General features: G+C 38.2%; 2 protein-coding genes across 2 annotated transcripts; one reads left to right on the top strand and one right to left on the bottom strand.

Moving 5' to 3' along the window:
- Nucleotides 1-80: 80 nt before the first annotated feature.
- Nucleotides 81-14,610, bottom strand: LOC103995739 (ATP-dependent RNA helicase-like protein DB10). Its single transcript, XM_009416420.3, has 8 exons — nt 14,054-14,610; nt 13,745-13,906; nt 9,905-9,973; nt 8,812-9,081; nt 8,364-8,714; nt 1,998-2,275; nt 1,450-1,836; nt 81-948 (listed from the first exon to the last, which is right to left on the bottom strand). Exons 1-8 carry the CDS (start codon nt 14,342-14,344, stop codon nt 294-296), a joined length of 2,463 nt encoding a protein of 820 aa, XP_009414695.2. The 5' UTR covers nt 14,345-14,610; the 3' UTR covers nt 81-293.
- Nucleotides 14,611-16,369: 1,759 nt separating this feature from the next.
- LOC135620225 (probable pyridoxal 5'-phosphate synthase subunit PDX1) lies at nt 16,370-17,614 on the top strand. Its single transcript, XM_065122992.1, has one exon. It carries the CDS (start codon nt 16,420-16,422, stop codon nt 17,353-17,355), a length of 936 nt encoding a protein of 311 aa, XP_064979064.1. The 5' UTR covers nt 16,370-16,419; the 3' UTR covers nt 17,356-17,614.
- Nucleotides 17,615-20,171: the final 2,557 nt, after the last annotated feature.

Raw genomic sequence — 20,171 nt, 5'->3', positions numbered from 1 at the left:
CTCGGATCTTTGCTTCCCTTGCATGCAAACAACCTCAACAATTCAAACAGTTTAATCAGGTTGGCACAACAGAAACAGCGGATCAAAAGTTCCAAGTACTGCAACAGAAACAGTGTGCCAGTCTTGTATCGCCAAGGGGGGTTCAGACAAACTAGCTACTACCACAGCTAAATGAATGTTCGAGTATTATCATGTCAGTGGACATTTTACAACACAAACATGGAATGCTGCCAAACTCAGGACGAGGAACTTGCACCGTCCATCCATCCTAGATGATGGGTTACTCTGCACAATCAATTATCCAGCCCAGGCCTCCGGGCAGGAGACTTTGACTTTGGCGATGTCTTACTATCTTCCTCGAGGGGGATTACACCATCCTCCTCGTCTGCGGGAATCATGCCTTCTTCCTCCTCTCCACCGCATTTGTTATTCTGCAATGGCGGAGACCTTGGAATCGGCTGCTCCGTATCACCATTTCTAGGTGACGACCCTGCAGGCCATGGCCCTTGGCCGGGTGATCCTTGTGGTCTTCCGTTGTCTATGATACTGTAAGGGGACCGTCTTATCTCATCATGTGGGCTGGGTGAGTGATCGAGTTCAGCCTTTCTCCCGTGTTCGCCATCATACGACTGCGGTCTTTGCTGATCTTCATAATACTGCATAGGTGAACGATCTGGATCATTTGAGCCATGAACTACCGGCGATTGCACCCTCCTTGCCGGTGATGAACCCACACGTGATGCCTGCCCAGTTCCCACCCCATGACGATCAAAACCACGGCTAGGACTGTGACTGTGGCTCCTACTTCGACTGCGACCATGGTTCCTGCTATGAGGACTTGCATGTCGAGCGGGTACCCTCTTCGAAATAGGGCTATACCTCCGACCATGGCTACGGCTACGGCTCTGGCTGCGGCTACGGGTGGGGCTTCGGCCTCGGCCTTTAGATCTGCATGTCATAAGTGCTTTTGTAACTCACATAATAGAAACTACAACTATGTCCAACTAACAGTTGAAACAATGTCCCCAGTTCAGATTCTTAGAACCATTGTACAATATCACAACATGAAACATGAAAAGGATGGACATCACATATGTTATTACCTACATACTTTATAGGCTAAATCCATATCACCAGAGGATTGACATTGTTTAATGGTAAATTTCATGGCGAAAGATAAATATGCATCATTTTAAAGTTTTGAGTTTCATTCATTTTACAAATGTGATAGTCTTCCAAGTACTTTGGCATTGTGATCTTTCCTTCTATGCAAGAGTAATTCATGTAAAAAACCTAACACAGTATTAGCTTCCATGCTGCAGTGTGGAATAACGCCATATCATGGAACACTGGGTTTGCAAGCACTTAAGATGAATTGTTTGATGACAATTTGCAAATCCAGTGAAAGCATATATATGATTACTAGGATAACAAAAGAATCATAAGTACCTGTCATGAGGCTCATGGTCAATGATTCCACGACTGCCATGTTGAATGTCTGATCTAACAGGCAGAGGAAGCAGGCCCTGTCCACCTTTTCCATTGTAACTGGAGTTGATTCTTCCACTTTGTGTGCGACCACCATCACGAGCATCAGAACGAGAACCCCAGCGACGAGACCTGCCGCCAAATCCACCACGTGACACCATGTCCCTTAACTCCTTTGGAACACGTTGGTTGGCACCTTCAAGAACCTTAACAAGATCTGCAGCATACTTGGAATCCTGGTCGCAGAAAAATGTGTAAGATAATCCAGTGGCACCTGCCCTACCAGTTCTACCAATTCTGTGAACATAGTCTTCAACTCCCGTGGGGAAGTCATAGTTGATCACAACCCTGCAGCAAAACTAGATTCAATGGGTTTCCTTGCAAGGCAATTCTTCAAATCTAAGCAGCATAAGCAATCATTCATGCATAATAGCTATAAGCAGATGAGCCTTCAAAATTAGACATCACTGTCTGTTCCTATTTTGAACTAAATATCATAAAACCATTACCTGATATCCTTGATGTCTAGACCTCGAGCAGCAACATCAGTTGCCACTAGAATGGGAGATCTTCCAGTGCGAAATTGACTTAAAACCCTATCCCTCTCAGCCTGAGACTTATCACCATGAATAGCAGAAGCACTAAACTGACGAGTGAGGGTCCGAGCCAGCTGGTCGCACATTCTCTTCGTGGAACAAAATATTATGACCTTAGAACCTGGATCTTGGGACCGTAATATCTGCTCTAGTCGTCGTTGTTTCTCTAGCGGGGTAATTACTTCCACATACTGTAATAAACACAAACGTTAGTAACTAGATTTTACCAAAATAAATTATCATCTCCATAACATATAGAGAGAGAGGGAGAAAGAAATTTAAGCATCAAAATCAGTATCAACATATGTACTTTCAGAGGGAGTGTTGTGAGTTCAACTTCATACTTGCACATGTAATTTCAGAATTATGTTATCACAAGGTGTTGCAACAATCCATAGTGTCTTAGACCAATAAATAGTTATTCTGCCAAAACAATTAGTCTCAAGTCTTATACATTAAGCCTGGGTAAAATAAAAGATACTTCTAAATGATTTACCAAGAATAAGCTGAAAGAGCATACCCACCAAGTTATCAAGGAAATGAAACAAAATAGAATATGAATTCTTCCTAGGAAGTGTCGAGACAAGAAGAAAGAGGCAAGGAATCAGAAAAGTAGAAAGGCATTTTTGTGGCATGAAACATGAAAGAATACTTCATATTTCCCAAAAATCATAAGAAGGAAGCAACATTCATAGGAGCCTTTTTTACCAAAAATTACAGCAAAAGCCTTCTTCATAAAAATTATATTATTGCACTCCTTCCAGACTCCAACGAGGCACCATGAAAATGCCACTGAAGTAAAGATCTAATTGCTTTTCCTGACTCACCAAGTATGCCAAACTTATAATCTACAAAATAGTTGTAGACAAAGTTTGTTCTATGAGACCTTGGATATCCTTGATTATGACCAAAGAAGCATTCAGTCATTGATGTTAATTATACAATGAAAAAAATAACAGTTAGCAGTATTCAGAAAACCTTTCTGCAATAAAATATAATTTGGCATTAGACAAACACATAGATGTTCATCTTAATGAGGAAGGACCCTTCCAAAGAGTTTTAATAAATACTATTTCATAAGAGTTTAAGATGCTATAATTATCGGCCACATCAGACATTGGGCCAAGGTTCCTAAAAGCCTAGTGATGGCAATCCAAAAGAAGATTTGCATACAGAAAAAATATCGCTCTAAAATTTTCTGATAAACAAGTGTAGAATACTGAAGTACCATCATTGAGGTCTTAGGTTCTAATATATTTGTTATATATTAAGGGGCTATTGAAAGAGGTCATGATATATCCAAAAAAAGGTTTTTGATGATTAAGTACACCATCCATGAGTCCAAACACCAAAATCAAAATTGTCTATGAATTCTAGATATTTCTAATGAAAAATGAATGTATGGCCAAATAGGTTTGTCCATTAATTTATAAGCGCTTAATGATTTTCATTTCTAATGCAATTTCTTGATTTAGATGACGTGATTTCATGGTTAGAGTAACCTAATCAAGTTTGTCCAATCAAGAACCTAATGAGTAAAAGATGATTGTACGAGGACTTCTATAAATTAAGGAATTTCATTATATTTCAGACAGAGAGGGCTCTCTGCTTCTCAATAACTTTATCACTTTGTGACTCTCTTTTTTTTACTGTTCATTCTCAAACATCAAACCCATCAGGATAAACAAATTGATCTAGAGTAGATCATTAGTTCACAGAAACAGGGTCAGAAGGTTCGTTTCATTAATTTTGAAGATAATTATCTCATTCACACATGTTATTTTTCTTCACTAGAAACTCGTTTTCATGGTTTGGACATTCAAAATAACACGGGTTTAGCAATTTATAAATCATTAAACCTAGCAAGATATAATCTGCAACCTATTTTGATTGACTTTAGGTGCATTTTCCTTTTAAACAAACAAAGATACTATGCATCTTCCTTTTGAGCAAAGATAGTCCCCCATAATACTATTGCCCTTTGAATTTTGAAAGCTATTGCCAGCAACTAATGAAACAAACTAAATTTCCAGCAACCTGATATGCCAAAACCTCCATTCAATTCATTGGTGCACTGAGATCCACTTACCCAATTACTTCAAATCGTTAAGGGATTCCTACTCTTTTTAAAGAAAGATCTACTAATCCATTCCATTTACATGGTAAATTACTTAAAATTGTTGAGATATCCCCACCCTTCCAAAAGAAAGATCTACTAATCCATTCCAATGTCATATTGTCAACGTCAGACAAGTTAGACAAACAACAATAAATAGATAGGGATCGGAGAAAGGATGGAGTTAAATAAGAGGAATATGCAACCAACCAAAAAAATAATTGCTCTCGATCAACAAATCTCTTCAAAAATTTGTTGACATTAAAAATGCTAATCCCTTTCAAATAGGGCATTAAATCTTAAAGAAATATAAAGCAAAATGAAAAAAAAAAACAAATTTCTTGACAGATTTGTTGATATTAGAAACACTAATCACTTTCAAAGAGTGCATTAAATCTTAAAGAAATATCAAGAGAATTGAAAAAAATAGAGAGAAAAAAGGCAGTGCATTTCTTAAAGTTGATAAAGAAACCCAAGATCATCTGAAACAAAAAAGAAATCTCTCCTTCTTGTAAGGAGCCTAATTTTCATTTAATCAAGGGAAAACCATTTCAAAAATAACAAAATGAAAAGAAAGATGCAGAGTTGAATTCAATGGATCAATTTTTAATTTAAGTCTACAAGTAATCGGTACTTCGGGAATGAAATCCAAACAACTTCAACAAAAGCCGTTACAAATCTAATGTGTGGTGCATGGACCCAATTCTCTTAGTACAATTGTTTTTGTGGGTTAATAAAATTTAAGAAAAGTGTTTAGTTGCAACGTCAAATTTATGAAGACTATTTTATCACCAAAAGAGTTAATTGTTTGATAGGAAAAGATTTTGCAAATTAAAAAATATTTAGAGAGTTTTCCCAAATTTCTCTGGAAAAACAAAAGAAAAGCTCTCTAAATCATCTCTTTCCATCACTGTTTAACAATATTTTTTCGAAAAAAATAAAGACAAGCTCTTGTTTAACCTACTCAATTAATAGAATGGGTGGGATAATTGTTTTTCTTTCTTCATCGTCCAATGCACAATTCATATAGATTTTTCACGAGAAATCTTTTGAATAAAAGCCTTTCTCATATAATTTTACTTGCAGCTACACAGACCTTTAGTGAAAAAAGCATGTGTATGACCCTCAATTTCAGGGAACGATGAGCAGGCATAGTTAGCAACAACAATCTAAATGAAGTTCTTTAAAGAGTTAAAAAAATATTATTCACCATTGTATCGAAATTCTTACAATAATTTAGCAAGGTTACCTAACCCCTATAATTCAACGGTTTAACCGTATGCTGTCATAAATTTGCTTGGTGCAACTCCTTAATAATGACACTTACATTCCAAAACATATATATTAATCAATGTTAAAGGTCTACAAATTATAGACCAAGAAACAAAGTGGAAGTGCCAAAGGAGATTGGGCTACATATTAAGCATGTCTACAATCAGAGAAATTAAAATTACTCCATTCTACCCATTAATAGTAATTCAATAGGATGTGATAGTGTTTGAATTGTCTAGTGAACATTGCCCTTAATAAAGCTCAATGGCAGGAAGGCTTCCGAATAGTCGCCTACAGCTTACAATAATTGTTCCCCCAACCAGTGATGACATCAAAATTTCGGTACTTGTGATCATCTACTTTGTAACTTAGATCTACACCTCCGGCATACTACATTTTCGTTAACAAGATTCAACTGCATTTAAGATTGACACACTTCTTTTTTAACTTTCTGGAGCAATATCAATATGGCCTAGATCTTCAAGTGATCATCAACTCTAGTTGTAAGAATGCATCATATGCAAGATTTCTAGACATACTGAAAACTCCATGGAGCCGATCCAAGGGAATAGATAACTAAGTGTAGCACATGCTCCTAAAATTTAAAACTATCAAAATCTGAAGACTTATTCAAGATGACAGTATCGGCAGAGAGAGCAATTAAATCACTATCAAATTGGCCATACATGGATTTAACTAGCAGATGTGAAAAGAAATAAGAAAATCATCAACCTGGCCAACAAAGAATACCATACCACGTTCTTGCTGGAAACAATTCAATAAGCTATCACCTTGATGGAAACAATTGAAGTTTCTAACAAATCTTTCAAAAAGATAACTCTTTTCTAACAAAAGCCAACAATGTTCAAGTCACCTTCAACTATTAATGGAGAAATAGTTTATTCTAATAGCGCTACTTCGTTCTTGCTTCATTCTACAATTAAATTTTAACCCATGGACATTGCTTAGTTTTAAACAAGAAATATTTCTTAAATTCAAAAACTGAGATAAGTCAGAAAAAGTTGACCTTTTTGCAGAGGCAAAAGTTTCCAACAAACACAATTATCCAACTAACTTTGGATGATATTTAGCAATTGAGAAGATCCCCCCACAATAAAGTCAAAGCAAACAAGGATTATTAGTGTACAATTGTGTTCTTTGGAAGCATAACATATTAAAGATAACTAACAAAACACATCTCCTTACAATTCTCTAGTGACAAGACCCTACACACGTAACATTGAACTAATAGTCAAATTTAATGAAGTGAAATCAAAGGGAAAAGGAGATATCTATACAGTGACAATTAGGGTGACATGCCAGTCAAGTTTTTCACTATTATTTTTGTCAATAAAAGAAAATAACATAGAACTCACCTACAATTGCATATGTATGATGTCATTTATGCTTAAAGACCAAGGAAATAAGGAGAGACAAGAAGAGCCAAAATTTAGAGGATTTATTTTCTTTAAGCACCTCAAAATTAAGAAGAATTATACATCATTTGTCAAAAAACACATTTCAAGAATAACTAAAGGTCAAAAGAGAGCCATCCAAAAAGACAAGGAGCAACCTTATATGTATTTCAACAACCTAGCACATCAACTTCCTTTGGTAAATTTTCCTAAAGGTACCCAACTTAGTAGGTTTAGGGGTATTATTGCCAGAACAGTGCTGTATCAAAATGGAGAAGGCAGACAGCAGACTAGGAAAAGTCTCAGACGAGGCAAAAATGCATGTCGACAGGGGAATGTTTTGGAGCACGAGACATGCACATAAGAAAACAAGTAGATCAAAATAAATGAGACAACAAGAGACTTGTGGGTTATGTCATTGACATACATGTACTATATTATCAGAATTTTCCATTTTTTATAAATTATTTAATTCATTGTTTACCAATGACAATCCCCTGGTAAGTATTACTCTATTAAGCCAATTGCAATCCCATTGAATGATCAAGCACAATTCAAATACTAACTATTAAGCACTACCCTTTTGCAATATCAATCCAAAAAGTAATAAAATTTGAAAGATTTGTAATAGAATGGTCAATCCCAATCTAAAAAGTAATTATTAAACAATACCCTTTTTATTTAAATGGAGTGACTCAGTTCTAAGCTTCTTATGAAGGGGTCAATAGGAAGTAAAAAAATTTGAAACATTTGTCGATTGTTTTGGATGCTATTTATTTTACAAACCCTGTCATGCATCATATGGAGAAACCAAAACAAATCCCAGATTGTTCGAATAATTTGGTATAGCCTGTGTAAATAGATGAAAACCTAGGTTGGGTGCCATATCAGTTGGCAGGCAGAGAGTGACAGTTCTGATAATTGTCAGCACAGCAACCCTCAGTAGAGGTCTGTACCATTTGGACCAAAGAGAGAACAGAAAAGATGATGCCAGTACAACTGGAAGAAAACAAGGAACAAGCAGTGACATGAATACGGTGAAGGAGGCAGTAATGGTGATAAGGGCAAGGAGGCAGGGGCAACAAGGACAAGGAAGGAGGCAATGATGATGAGGAGGGGGAGGAGGCAGCATCGAAAAGTAGAAGAGGAGGAAAAAAGGAGAAAACAGAGGAAAAGGAGATGGGAGGAGGAGAGTGAACAGCTAATAAAATCCGTTAACATTATTAATAACAGGATAGTAATAATTAAAAAATCGGATTCTGATTGGCTCAGTAAATACCAGTCTGTACGGACCAGTACAATGAAAATTATAATATATGATTATAATACTTGCTTTACTTAATTTTACAGGCTAAGTGACCATTTGGCAAACATATCAGGATGTGAAAAATGCTTCTAGAAACTCAAGAACAATAACTTTTTACTGTTGCATCAACTACCAATTTCAATTTGTTAGGTAAAGCACTAGTTACGTACCTGGGTGATGGCACTATTTGCAACAAGCTCATCTGTGCTACCAATATTAACCTGAACAGGATGAACTAGTAGGTCTGCAGCAATTTTTCGAACTTCTTTGGGCCATGTAGCCGTGAACATAAGTGTTTGGCGACGATGTGGTACTTCTTTCACGATTTTCCGAATTTGTGGCTCAAAACCCATGTCCAGCATTCTATCAGCCTCATCAAGAACCAGATAAGAAACCTGACGGAGGCTGACTCTTTTCATCTCCAAAATGTCATTTAATCTTCCTGGAGTTGCAACAACAACATCTACTCCTCGATCAAGGTCCCTCAACTGAGGGCCTTTAGGTGCACCTCCATATAAACACTTGAACCACAAAACACAGGTAAGTGTCCAGAAACAAAATTGTATATAAAGAATTTTACAAGTTCATCTAGAGAAATGAAATATAAGATGAACAAACCGTGCATAAAATTTTTGATGATCTTCCAAACTTCACAGCCTCATCTTGTATCTGTGTTGCCAGCTCCCTTGTTGGTGCAAGTATTAACATTGTTGGACCCAGCTTAGAGTTGTTGCGAAGGCGCTTAAGATGAATGAACCCTGGAATAAGATACCCGAGTGTTTTGCCTGATCCTGTCTTTGCAATGGCTACAATATCACGATTCTGTAATGCAATTGGCCATGACTGAGCCTGAATTGGAGTTGGGTGAGAAAAACCTGCATGGTATACCTGGAAAAGGCAAACCATCAACCCCCATGAGGGCCATTGGTACAAACCAATTAGTTCTTTACTTACTGTCATATCTTTGACAATTAAAGCACAGTATTAAGCTTATGCCAGAAGTGCGTCCTTGAAATGCAAGCCGGGGCTTGCAGATGCAAGCAGAAGCAGGAGAAATGGCCTTCTTTTGTTTGGAACAAAATGGCAGCTTAGACCAATCACCGCGGTAACCCAGCAACGTAGTGGTCACTGAGAAATCCCTTCCCAGTTGCAGATGCTCACAGATGCAAGCAGCACTGGACAAAGGGCCTTCTTTCCTTTGGACTCAAGTGGCAGCTTGAACTATGTCACTGGAGGCAGCCCCAGTCACGAGCTGGTCACTAAGAAAGCCCTTTCCAACTTGGCGACTGCTTGCAAATGCAAAGCTGGAGCAGAAAGGGCCTTCAATCGTGTAGACCGGAGTGGCAGCCTGAACCATATCACCGGAGGCAGGCCCACCCACAAACTGGTCAATGAGTAAGCCCTTCCAGATTCAGCCCTCCATAACGGGCCCTCGGGTTATATAGCAGCCACCCAAAAAAACAAGGGTGGCACAATGCAGCACAGCGTACGACATTAGCTCCACCCTGGAGCGAATATCGCACCTGCGACAAAGAAGTACAAAAGGGAAAGAAAGTAGAACACACATAAGCATGTAATTTGTAACTAAACCTACAGAAACTGGAAATTTTGTGCAGTGAGCATGAATCAGCACTACAACATAAGAAACTTACACATGCATCATATGCCAGATTATATGCAGGATAAAGGACAAAAGAGCAGAAAAAACTACCTCTTTGAGAATCTCTGCAGGGAAACCCGTAGATTCAAATGTCATGAATGGTGCAGGTACATCATCTCCCTAAGCAAAGTCACCATTGAAGAACAACACCAATTACCAAACTTCAAGATAACATAAATTAATTGAAAAAGAGGAATTGAGAATACAAAAAAGAACTCGAGCAAATAAAACAACAGTATCATCTATAACCATCAGCACATTAGCCCAGCCAGCACAATATATATAAGTTGCCATACAATTCAATCTGAAATTTTGTTTCCAAATATGATCAATTAAAAACACCAATGCTGTTGTTTTACTAGATATCAATCTATAGACTTCGTCCCAACTAAGTTAAGTACATGAAGAATTGTTTCTCATTGTTCTTATTGATAAACAACAAAATCTAAACCCGCTGGACAAGTTGTAATCCAGGTATTAAGCATTATCCGGTTCCATTAGTATAATCACAAATCACAATCTCTACACCAGCATTGCTCGGTCTTCTCTTTAGAAGCTCACCTAGAGAGACTCGGTTCTCCATCAGTTAATCAGAAAATGCACCAATCGATATACCACCAGATTTTTTCCTAATCATTTGGACGCATGTTTCATTAGGGTCAGGATCCCTCTCAGTGCTCAAAACTATCTAGCTACATTCTCATGAAGCCCGTGGGCCTTCTTATATGTACTATAAGTATCTACTTTCAGATATTAGAAGACCTACAATCTTACAACAGGCAGGCACCCTTATTGTGTGGATGAAGCATATATATACATATACATACACATATATATGTGTGTGTGTGTATATGTATATATACACACACACATATATGTATATATATACATATGTATGTGTATATACATATATATGTGTATACAAATACTACACACACACACACACACACACACACACACACACATATGTGTGTGTGTGTGTGTGCATATATATGTGTGTATGTATGTATACATATATACATATGTATACATACATACACACATATATAGACAAACACACACACATATATATACATGGTTCATCTTACTGGTCCATACCAGTATACCGACCAACTATTGGTACAGTATGTATTAGGTTGGTAACTAAACTAATTTGATTGATCGTCCAAGCCTACAACACCGACACACAGCACAGTGAGGTGTATCGATAGACTGGTCTATATCGCCCATATCGATCCCTTGTTGGACCAGTACATATAACCCATACCAAATGGTACATCGTGGTATGTATAGATAAATGTGTATATATATATATATACATATATATTAATTTTTTAATTCATTTGATGTAGAACAAGGTAGAGAAATAGAGGGAGTAGGAGTGAGAATAGAGATTAAAGAGGAGAGAATGAGATTAGAGATTAGAGAGGAGAGAGAGAGACTAAAAGAGAGAAGATGCGATTCTTTTTCATTCAAATCTGAAGTCATCCATTGACAATCTCTACTATTTATAGAAGTTTAGGAGGCTTACTATAATCAATGAAGGCAATGATTCTCAAAAGTAATATCCTAGAGAATTAGTATACCTTTTAGAAATCAAAAATGTGATTTCTATAAGATTACACTTAATACAAAAGGAATCCCTAGAAAGACCAAATGACTTTTCAATTTTCCACACAACTCTTAAAATTTCCAGGCCAACTAATTGATAGCTCTTTGTTGATTTCTTTGCCTAGAATAAATTTTTTTGAAATCCTTTGTAAAGTTAGATGGTTCTCCATCACCATTATTTCATTTCTTGTTATCAAGCTTAAGTGGCACTTCAACAGAGAAAACTTAAAAGGCATATAATAATAATCTAAAACAATGGCAATTTCCAGAAGTTCATGCTTAAATCTTTTGAATAATAACATATGGACCATCATAGCACAAGACTCCATTACACCAAGGAAAGAACGTGTGGGACTTCCATGCGCATAGTGCTATCAATGAGTCATGTCAAGAAAAGCCTTATGTTTGTTCCTTCCAGAATTTCTATGCTCAGGCAGAACTGTTAAGAGCTTAGGTGTAAAAGATCAAGATCAAGTTTGTTATTAACTTAAAAATACAGTTGAGATTACTTTACTCTTGTCATCAGTACTTCCACAAGTACCCAGTTGAAACAACAAAAACTTTAAATGAATACTTCCACTAGGCAAGGACATGTTGCACCATATAGACATAACGACATGGCATCTTTGAAAAGAGGGCATCATATAGCTACTGTAGTTCATTATTCTTACAAACTAATATGTCCATAACTTTGCATATACTGTACAAAAACTCTGATTTATGCTATACAAGAGACTCTGTTTACATTATAATGTCTCTTTTTGTGACTTATAATCACACGTAATAAGCAAGGAATGAATCCCCTGTTTACTCAAGGATAAAAGGCTAATTTCATAAAAGAATGTAAACGGAGTCTTATACAACTAAAATACAACTCACATTAATTGGCAGCTCCATGATGACCTAAAACCACAAATCCTAAGATCATTCTTGTAATAAGACATTAACACCATGAATAACAGAACACCTTTATAACCGCTAAAAAGGATTTTTTGAAAATTTAACCAGGAAAGCTCCAAAAAGAATCAAAATTCAATGCATATAAAGCATGGAGGTGGCATGTGCAGCTTTTAAGTATACCCATGTCATATGTCACAATAATTCCTCCTGAGCATCTTGAACATTCTATATCGAACATGGACCATGATGGCACATGTATCATCTTTTTTGCTGGTGTTTATCTTCATGACATTTGTTGCTTTTTCAAATTGCATTAGATGTCAGAACTTTGTGCTTGTTTTGGTTTAAATGGTGTGTGTGAGTGTAATATAGAAAGCACTGCAAAATGTGCATAGGATTTGGACCTATTCAAGTTAGAATTACAACTGGTAGCAGGAATCTTGCTTACGCACTTCAGAGTACTAGTTCCATGATTTGGAACCTTAAACATGTAGAAAATGCAACTTCTAATGCTTGAAATAATAATTTCATCTGATCCTAGATTTTAACCTATAAGCTGAGAAATATGTAACACAAACCACAGAAAAAGAGTTCAAAGACCTCTCTATGCTTCATAGATTAATTACATTTTCTTATATCCTGATATACTCCGACAATATAAGTGTTTTATCTTTAATAAAATGCATATACATATATCACATTATATTTATATATCAGTAACAATGATCTTTACATAGATAGTATGTAGTATGTACATTGTATAGAAAGTACTCCAAAGATCCATATCACCAGAAAGAATTCAAATAATACACACATATCTGATATATACACACAAATATGCATGTGTACATTGCACATAGATACATGTGTTGTGCTTCTCAGTTGCTCCTGCCCATACATTTGTAAACCTTACCACTTCCTCGAATATATACATTTGCACCCATATCTGTATCCATACCTTGCTAACACTACTTAGTTCAAATTAACAAGGCTTCACAAAAGTATCAAATCTTTTTGTACTAATAAACTACAAGCATGAAAGCATCTCGATAGCAAATAACATAAGAAAAATCCTTCAAACTAAAAGATCTAAAGATTGATGTAGATCCACCAAATTAAATCAAACTAGTAATCTATAGCATTTGGATGTCCTAAAAAACTTGTCATTTATGACGAAGAACCCAAGCTCTACACCTATGAAGGGAATCATCCAGTAGAAATAGATGTCTTATATGCAAAAAAAAAAAAAAAAACTTAGTTGTATGGAACTTGGATGCAGAAAAACAGAACCTCTAAAGAACACTTCCTCAAATGTTTATACCAAACAACATTCAAGAAGCATGGAGTTCAACAACAATTGACACACCACGGTTAACATACCGTGACTATTATTTCGTTCTGACGGCGATATGCTTCGGCAGAGGCAAAGGCCCCTCCATCCGCAGATGATGCGTGGCCTCTGGTAGAAGTTGCCCTCGGCTCCCGTGAGTCCTTGGTGTCATGCCCATGGTCATGCATGCTACTGCTTTTACCACCTCCGTGCTAAAATCATAATAATCACATACAAATTTTACCAACTACTGAAGAAATCAATAACTAACAACCACATTCACAGCGAGATCGAGGAAACAGATAGAAATCTAAGGGGAAAATAAAAATGAGGTCGTCTTCGGAAGAGGAGACGCGAACCTGGTGGCTCCTAGAACGGCCATAGCGATCATCATCCTCGTGATGATGGCGGCGCTCAGCCGGGACGACGGAGGCGGCCTTGGGAGGGAGGAGAGGGGGGGGCGGGGGCAAGAGGGGAGGGGGCGGCGGGAGCTCGTCGGCGGGGCGCTCGTACTGGGTGACGTTGGTCTCGGGGTTCCAGTAGTAGAGGTACCCGGTGCTACCGTCCACCAGCGCCCGCCACGGCTTAGGCAGGGTCGGGTCCTCGGGGGCGTACCGCGGCCTGCTCGATGCGCTGCCGCCTCCAGCCATACTCGAAGAACAATATTCCGATGAAAACCCCTCCCGCTGCAGATTCGGATCGTCGGGAGACGAAGATTAGGTACGACGGAAGCCAAACCCTAGAAAGAGGCCTCTCTTTTGGGATGCGGTAGGAATCGAGGAGCGTTTGGCGTTTGGGGTACGGGAAGATCTGGCGGAGGAGGAGACGGCCGCCTCCTCTCGTTAGGCTTGGAATCGAAAGAAATGATGCGGTGGCGAGGGTTGAATCGGCCGTGCAACCATTATAGTCTGTCTTCCTCTCGCCTCTGCTTTTTTATTTCTTTTCTTTCCTCTTATTACTACCAATAATAAATAATTTAATTACGTATTTTCCAATTCCACCACCGCCTTATTAGTGATCCCTCGCGTCGGTCCCACCAGCCACGCCCAATCACATTCCTGGTACGCGTTGGGAAGCGTAGTTATGTTGTCATCGTGAACGTGTCTTCCGGCAATTTTATTCTCCTTTTCGATCCCTGAAAAATACTCTTTTTCTACTCATTTATATACTCATATGTCTTTTCATTAATTTAAGTTGGATTAATTACATATTATTCTTTATAATTAAATATTCGTAATATTTTTTATTTTTATATTTCAATAATTATTATATTGGGATATATATATATATATATATATATATATATATATATATTTCTAATGGGATTTTGGACAGTATTACACTGATAGATTAACACCTATTGGATTATTGTTATTATTTGACAAATAAATGCCCACATTATTTGTAAAGTAATGATAAAGTTAAATCAATGGCCAAAATGATAAGAAAGTATATCTAAATTGTGAGATCATATAATGTTAATACTGGAGAATAATTATGTGCTATTATGATATGAATGATTGTCTACGATCAACATGATTGATACTACTGTGGGATGACATACCTTAGACCAAAGATCATATGGGCTAAGTTTGGCACTGCTGATTCAATCATTTCCATCGTAGCATAAAAATGATGTTAGATCGTCAAACTCTACGTGGGAAACTGTTGATGCTAAGAGTGACGATGCTATCTATCTTATTAGAGGGGAAATTGTAATTATTGTTTAGATAATTTTAATATCATTTTGTTCTTACTAGTTTGATTTTATTCTAAATTTTATTTGCGTATGTCGAAATAACAGTAATATGCATTTCTCTAACAACTCATTGTAATGTAGACAAAATATTTCTTTTATAAAAAATATACAAATAAAGCATGAGTATAAAAATAATAATAATTAAATATGAGGTGGGAATTATATTCTCCTTTTTTTCCTCATCGAAAATCAAGATGAAAATAATAAATATTGAAGATGAGATTTAATATTAATACCCAATGATTTCAAACTTTAACATACCACCAACGAATTAGGTTTCAGATCTTCAATTATCATACTTTATTTACATATGAAATTTGTATTAAAAATTAAATTTAATAATAATTTTTAAAAATTTTAAAATAAAATAATAAGATAAATTCTGGAAAAAAAAATCTTAATTTTGAGCTTTGTAGTAAAGCACTATAAGTTTAAAAAAATTCTAAAATAATTTTTTTTAGAAACAACCATTTTATAATATTGGCTGTTCCCTTGGCCACTTGCACCTTCGCATATGAACTAATAAATAATGGCAATCGTTACCTCCCGCGTTCACTTATTGTCTATACCTTCACGTACGAAGTGACCTCGTCAAATATATCCCCACAACCTAAATTAACTATCCGTGTCTATACGCGAGAGTCATGACCGACTACAATCAGAATTAATGCCTTAGGTGGTCAAGAACATCTATGAAATTTTTTCAAAGTTAGGAATGATAAAATAATCTCTTTAGAGATATTTCGTGAGAAATTTTTAAACTTGAAATACTAGGAAAATTTTAAAATTAGAAAAATTTTCTAAAAAATCGTTGTTGATAATAATAAATATAATAATAATAAATGTAACAGAAAAAGTGGTGTGATTAGGGCCGGCCACGCTTATAAATACTGCGCCAAATCTATCCGATCCGATCTTTTTTGTACAATAGAGAGTGGGCAGGAGGAGTAGAGCATTTCATCGAACATGTCGGACAGCGGCGTTGTGATGGTCTACGGCAAGGGCGCCGCCCTGTCGGAGCCGAAGAAGTCGTCCACCTTCTCCGTCAAGGTGGGGCTGGCGCAGATGCTGCGCGGCGGCGTCATCATGGACGTGGTCACGCCCGAGCAGGCCCGCATTGCGGAGGAGGCCGGTGCCTGCGCCGTCATGGCCCTGGAGCGCGTCCCCGCCGACATCCGCGCTCAGGGCGGCGTCGCCCGCATGTCCGACCCCGGTCTCATCAAGGAGATCAAGCGTGCCGTCACCATCCCCGTCATGGCCAAAGCCCGCATCGGCCACTTCGTCGAGGCCCAGATCCTCGAAGCCGTCGGGGTCGACTACGTGGACGAGAGCGAGGTCCTCACCCCCGCTGACGACCAGAACCACATCAACAAGCACAACTTCCGGGTGCCTTTCGTGTGCGGCTGCCGCGACCTCGGCGAGGCCCTCCGCCGCATCCGCGAGGGCGCTGCCATGATCCGCACCAAGGGCGAGGCCGGCACCGGCAACATCATCGAGGCCGTCCGCCACGTCCGTTCCGTCATGGGCGACATCCGCGCCCTCCGCAACATGGACGACGACGAGGTCTTCACTTTCGCCAAGCGCATCGCCGCTCCGTACGACCTCGTCATGCAGACCAAACAGCTCGGCAGGCTTCCGGTCGTCCATTTCGCTGCTGGAGGGGTTGCCACCCCCGCCGACGCGGCTCTCATGATGCAGCTCGGCTGCGATGGCGTGTTTGTCGGATCCGGCATCTTCAAGAGCGGTGACCCCGCGCGCAGGGCCAGGGCCATCGTTCAAGCAGTCACCCATTACAGCGACCCGGAGATCCTGGCGGAGGTGAGCTGCGGCCTGGGGGAGGCCATGGTGAGGATCAATCTCAACGACACCAAGGTCGAGAGGTTCGCAAGCCGCTCAGAGTAGCAGAGGATCGTAGAAAAATGGTTCCTTTCATTCAACCTGGTAGTCGGGTCGCTTCATACTTGAATTAACATAGTTATTTTAATTTGCTTGCTTGATTGCTCTATTAGCAACTCAGCTATTTCTGCTCTTAATCCTAGTGTAACCTGTGCTTTAAGGGATCATCTGCTCTTGGTATGGGCTGTAGTTGGATCCAGTGTTCGTTTCTTTTGTCTGTGCCACTGATTTCTATGACATAATAATCCGAAGGATCTTTGATGTATCTTTTCCCACCGCAATTGGATGCGAGGCATCTGCTTTTTATATATTTTTACATGTTTAAATGCAAATCTTGAGTATCATTGCACTTCTTGGCTATAGAGCACATTGTTTGGATTTGCTGGTGTTTTATTTATCTGAAATATTAGTGTTACTTAAACTGTTCGGTGGCAGATGTCTGATTTCTATGACATAATTAGCCATTTTATGGCTCTACAGTCCCTAGGGATCTTTGATGTATCTTTTCCCATGGCAATTAGATGCAAGGCATCTGCTTTTTACATCTTTTAAATGGATTTCATTACACTTGTGCTGATATATGACTATATGTTGTTTGGATTTTCCGGAGTGTCTGAATGTTCATGTGTTTTATCGTACTAGATTGCTTGGAGGCAGTTGTCTGAGTACATTAAATGTCTGCATTTTGTGGCTACAGAAAATATTATGTTTGCATGGCAGGTTATTAAAATGAATTATGATGCTCTTGGTTAGCAAATGGGATCGCTTTGGTATGTGATTGTTCTGATAATGCCAAGCCTCTACTTTTATCCTCCCTGCTTAGAATCTCAGTACTGTTCTTTCTTTGCCTCTTCTTTTTTAAATATAGGCTTTACTTTCTGGTTACGAAGCTTCTTACATGATACTGGAAACATATATATAGCGTGCGGTTTTAGCATACATGTTAAATATATATTCTTTCAAGGCGAAACATTTGGTGAACTGCTGCAACTCTGTACCCTTGTTTATGAAATTTGTTAGATCGCTTTGAACTTGTATTAAACATAATTCTTTTGACAGAGCTTAATAACAACAAGAGATCGATGTAGCTAATCCCGAATAACTGGGACATTAGGTGGTGGTTGTTGTTGGGCTGTGAACCTGTACTAACTCAAGTTGTCATCTTGATTGTATGATGTAAGATAACCTAGTATGCTTGTCAACAGAGATGAGTTTTCCGAAAGATGAATTATCTCATCAATTAACCCACTATGCTTTTGTGGCGTGTCTATATTTGAGATAATTTATCTAGAAATAGCTGCATTGTGAATAAGTGCCAACCCAATCATCAAAGTTTGAGTTCTACGTGATGGATGATTGTGATTCATTATTGTTCATGAACTTGGCATGCAAGTAGTTGAGCGAACATGATCCATTCAGATTGAGGTGGCAGTTTTGATGAATTATTGTGATCCTCATCAACCAATTATAGTGAGGAGTACTTGTAGACTACTGGGATCCTAGGGGCTGATGTTAACAATTTAGGCATCTGACTTGAGTAAAAGGAACAAAACAAGGATTGCTACTCCTTACTACTGTATGTCTGTGTTTAGCTGAGGCAACCATGACTCAGAATTCCTGATACAGATGCCATTTTCAACAGGCAGAGCATTTGATGGTTATGATAGCAGCATTCGATTAGTCTCTGTGATGAGTTGAAGTGGACAATTGAAGAATCTGCATGTGTGCATTTGCACATCTCCTTTGGCCCCTTAGGAGGGAAGGAAATATATCTGTGGGACAGTTTTGGCATCTTTAAAATAAACATCCTTTAGCAATATTTATTTTCCTTGTTATAGGCATTGTAGTTGGCAAGGAATCAATACAAGAAAGGTTGTTCTTTATCAAAGTACTTACACTTGTTTGAAAGATCTGGAGAAGCCTAGTTTTCTTAACATGTGCTTAAAAGCTGTGTAGCACACACTAGTAATCACAGGACCCCTGTGATTTTTTTTATTTGGATTTGAGTTAGAGTCAAATTCTAGTCAGTTCTAAAGAACAATTCATACTTTTCTTCTTTCTTCCTGTCTATATCTTCTGTTCATCTGTACTATATCATCATCTAAGAAGCCAAGAGAGATCAAACTGTTGTTGGAATCTTCTGCAGTAATCGAAGGACTGCAACAGTCCTAATCTGAAGCAGGGAACATCTCTATCTGCTGTATGACATTACTATCACCCCCTGATTTCCATCATTCATCAGATTGTTTGTTTTGTTTTGTTTTGTCCAAACAGCTGTTCAACTTGGTGGATTATGATGTGGATAAAATTAATAATGCTACTGAAAATTTTCTCAATGTGCATGGCATGTGCAAGAGTCAAAAGATTCACATGCAGAAAGTCCTCTTGCCTGTGTTGTGTTATCTGTGCTGGTTTAAACAAGTTGGGAGTTAGAAAATCCTGTGTGCAATAGCTCTGATTGAATGGATGACCTCTTCTCAAGAACATAGCAAGTATTGTTCTTGGAGATGCATGCAAGTGGAACAGGATAAGTCAGGCCCAGGAACAGCTGAATGGATCACAAAGGTCAGCATATGAGCCAACCAGATAAGAGTTGGTGGCTTCATTGCACCTGTAGACATTGATATGATTGGCTGCTGGCATTTGACAGGTAATGCATACATCAACGGGGTGGCATATCACAAAACTACCACACATCAACAAAGGAGTTGCATGTCACAAAATTTCTTTGTAATCCAATGTATTGCATTGTGCTATCATCCATCATCAGGCCACAAGCACCCTTTGAGTCTGAGGTGCAGCCAAAACTCACGCATGTATCA

The sequence above is a fragment of the Musa acuminata genome, chromosome BXJ2-8, assembly GCF_036884655.1.
Source record: "Musa acuminata AAA Group cultivar baxijiao chromosome BXJ2-8, Cavendish_Baxijiao_AAA, whole genome shotgun sequence".
Lineage (NCBI taxonomy): Eukaryota > Viridiplantae > Streptophyta > Magnoliopsida > Zingiberales > Musaceae > Musa > Musa acuminata.
This window is presented reverse-complemented; position numbering and strand designations above follow the sequence as displayed.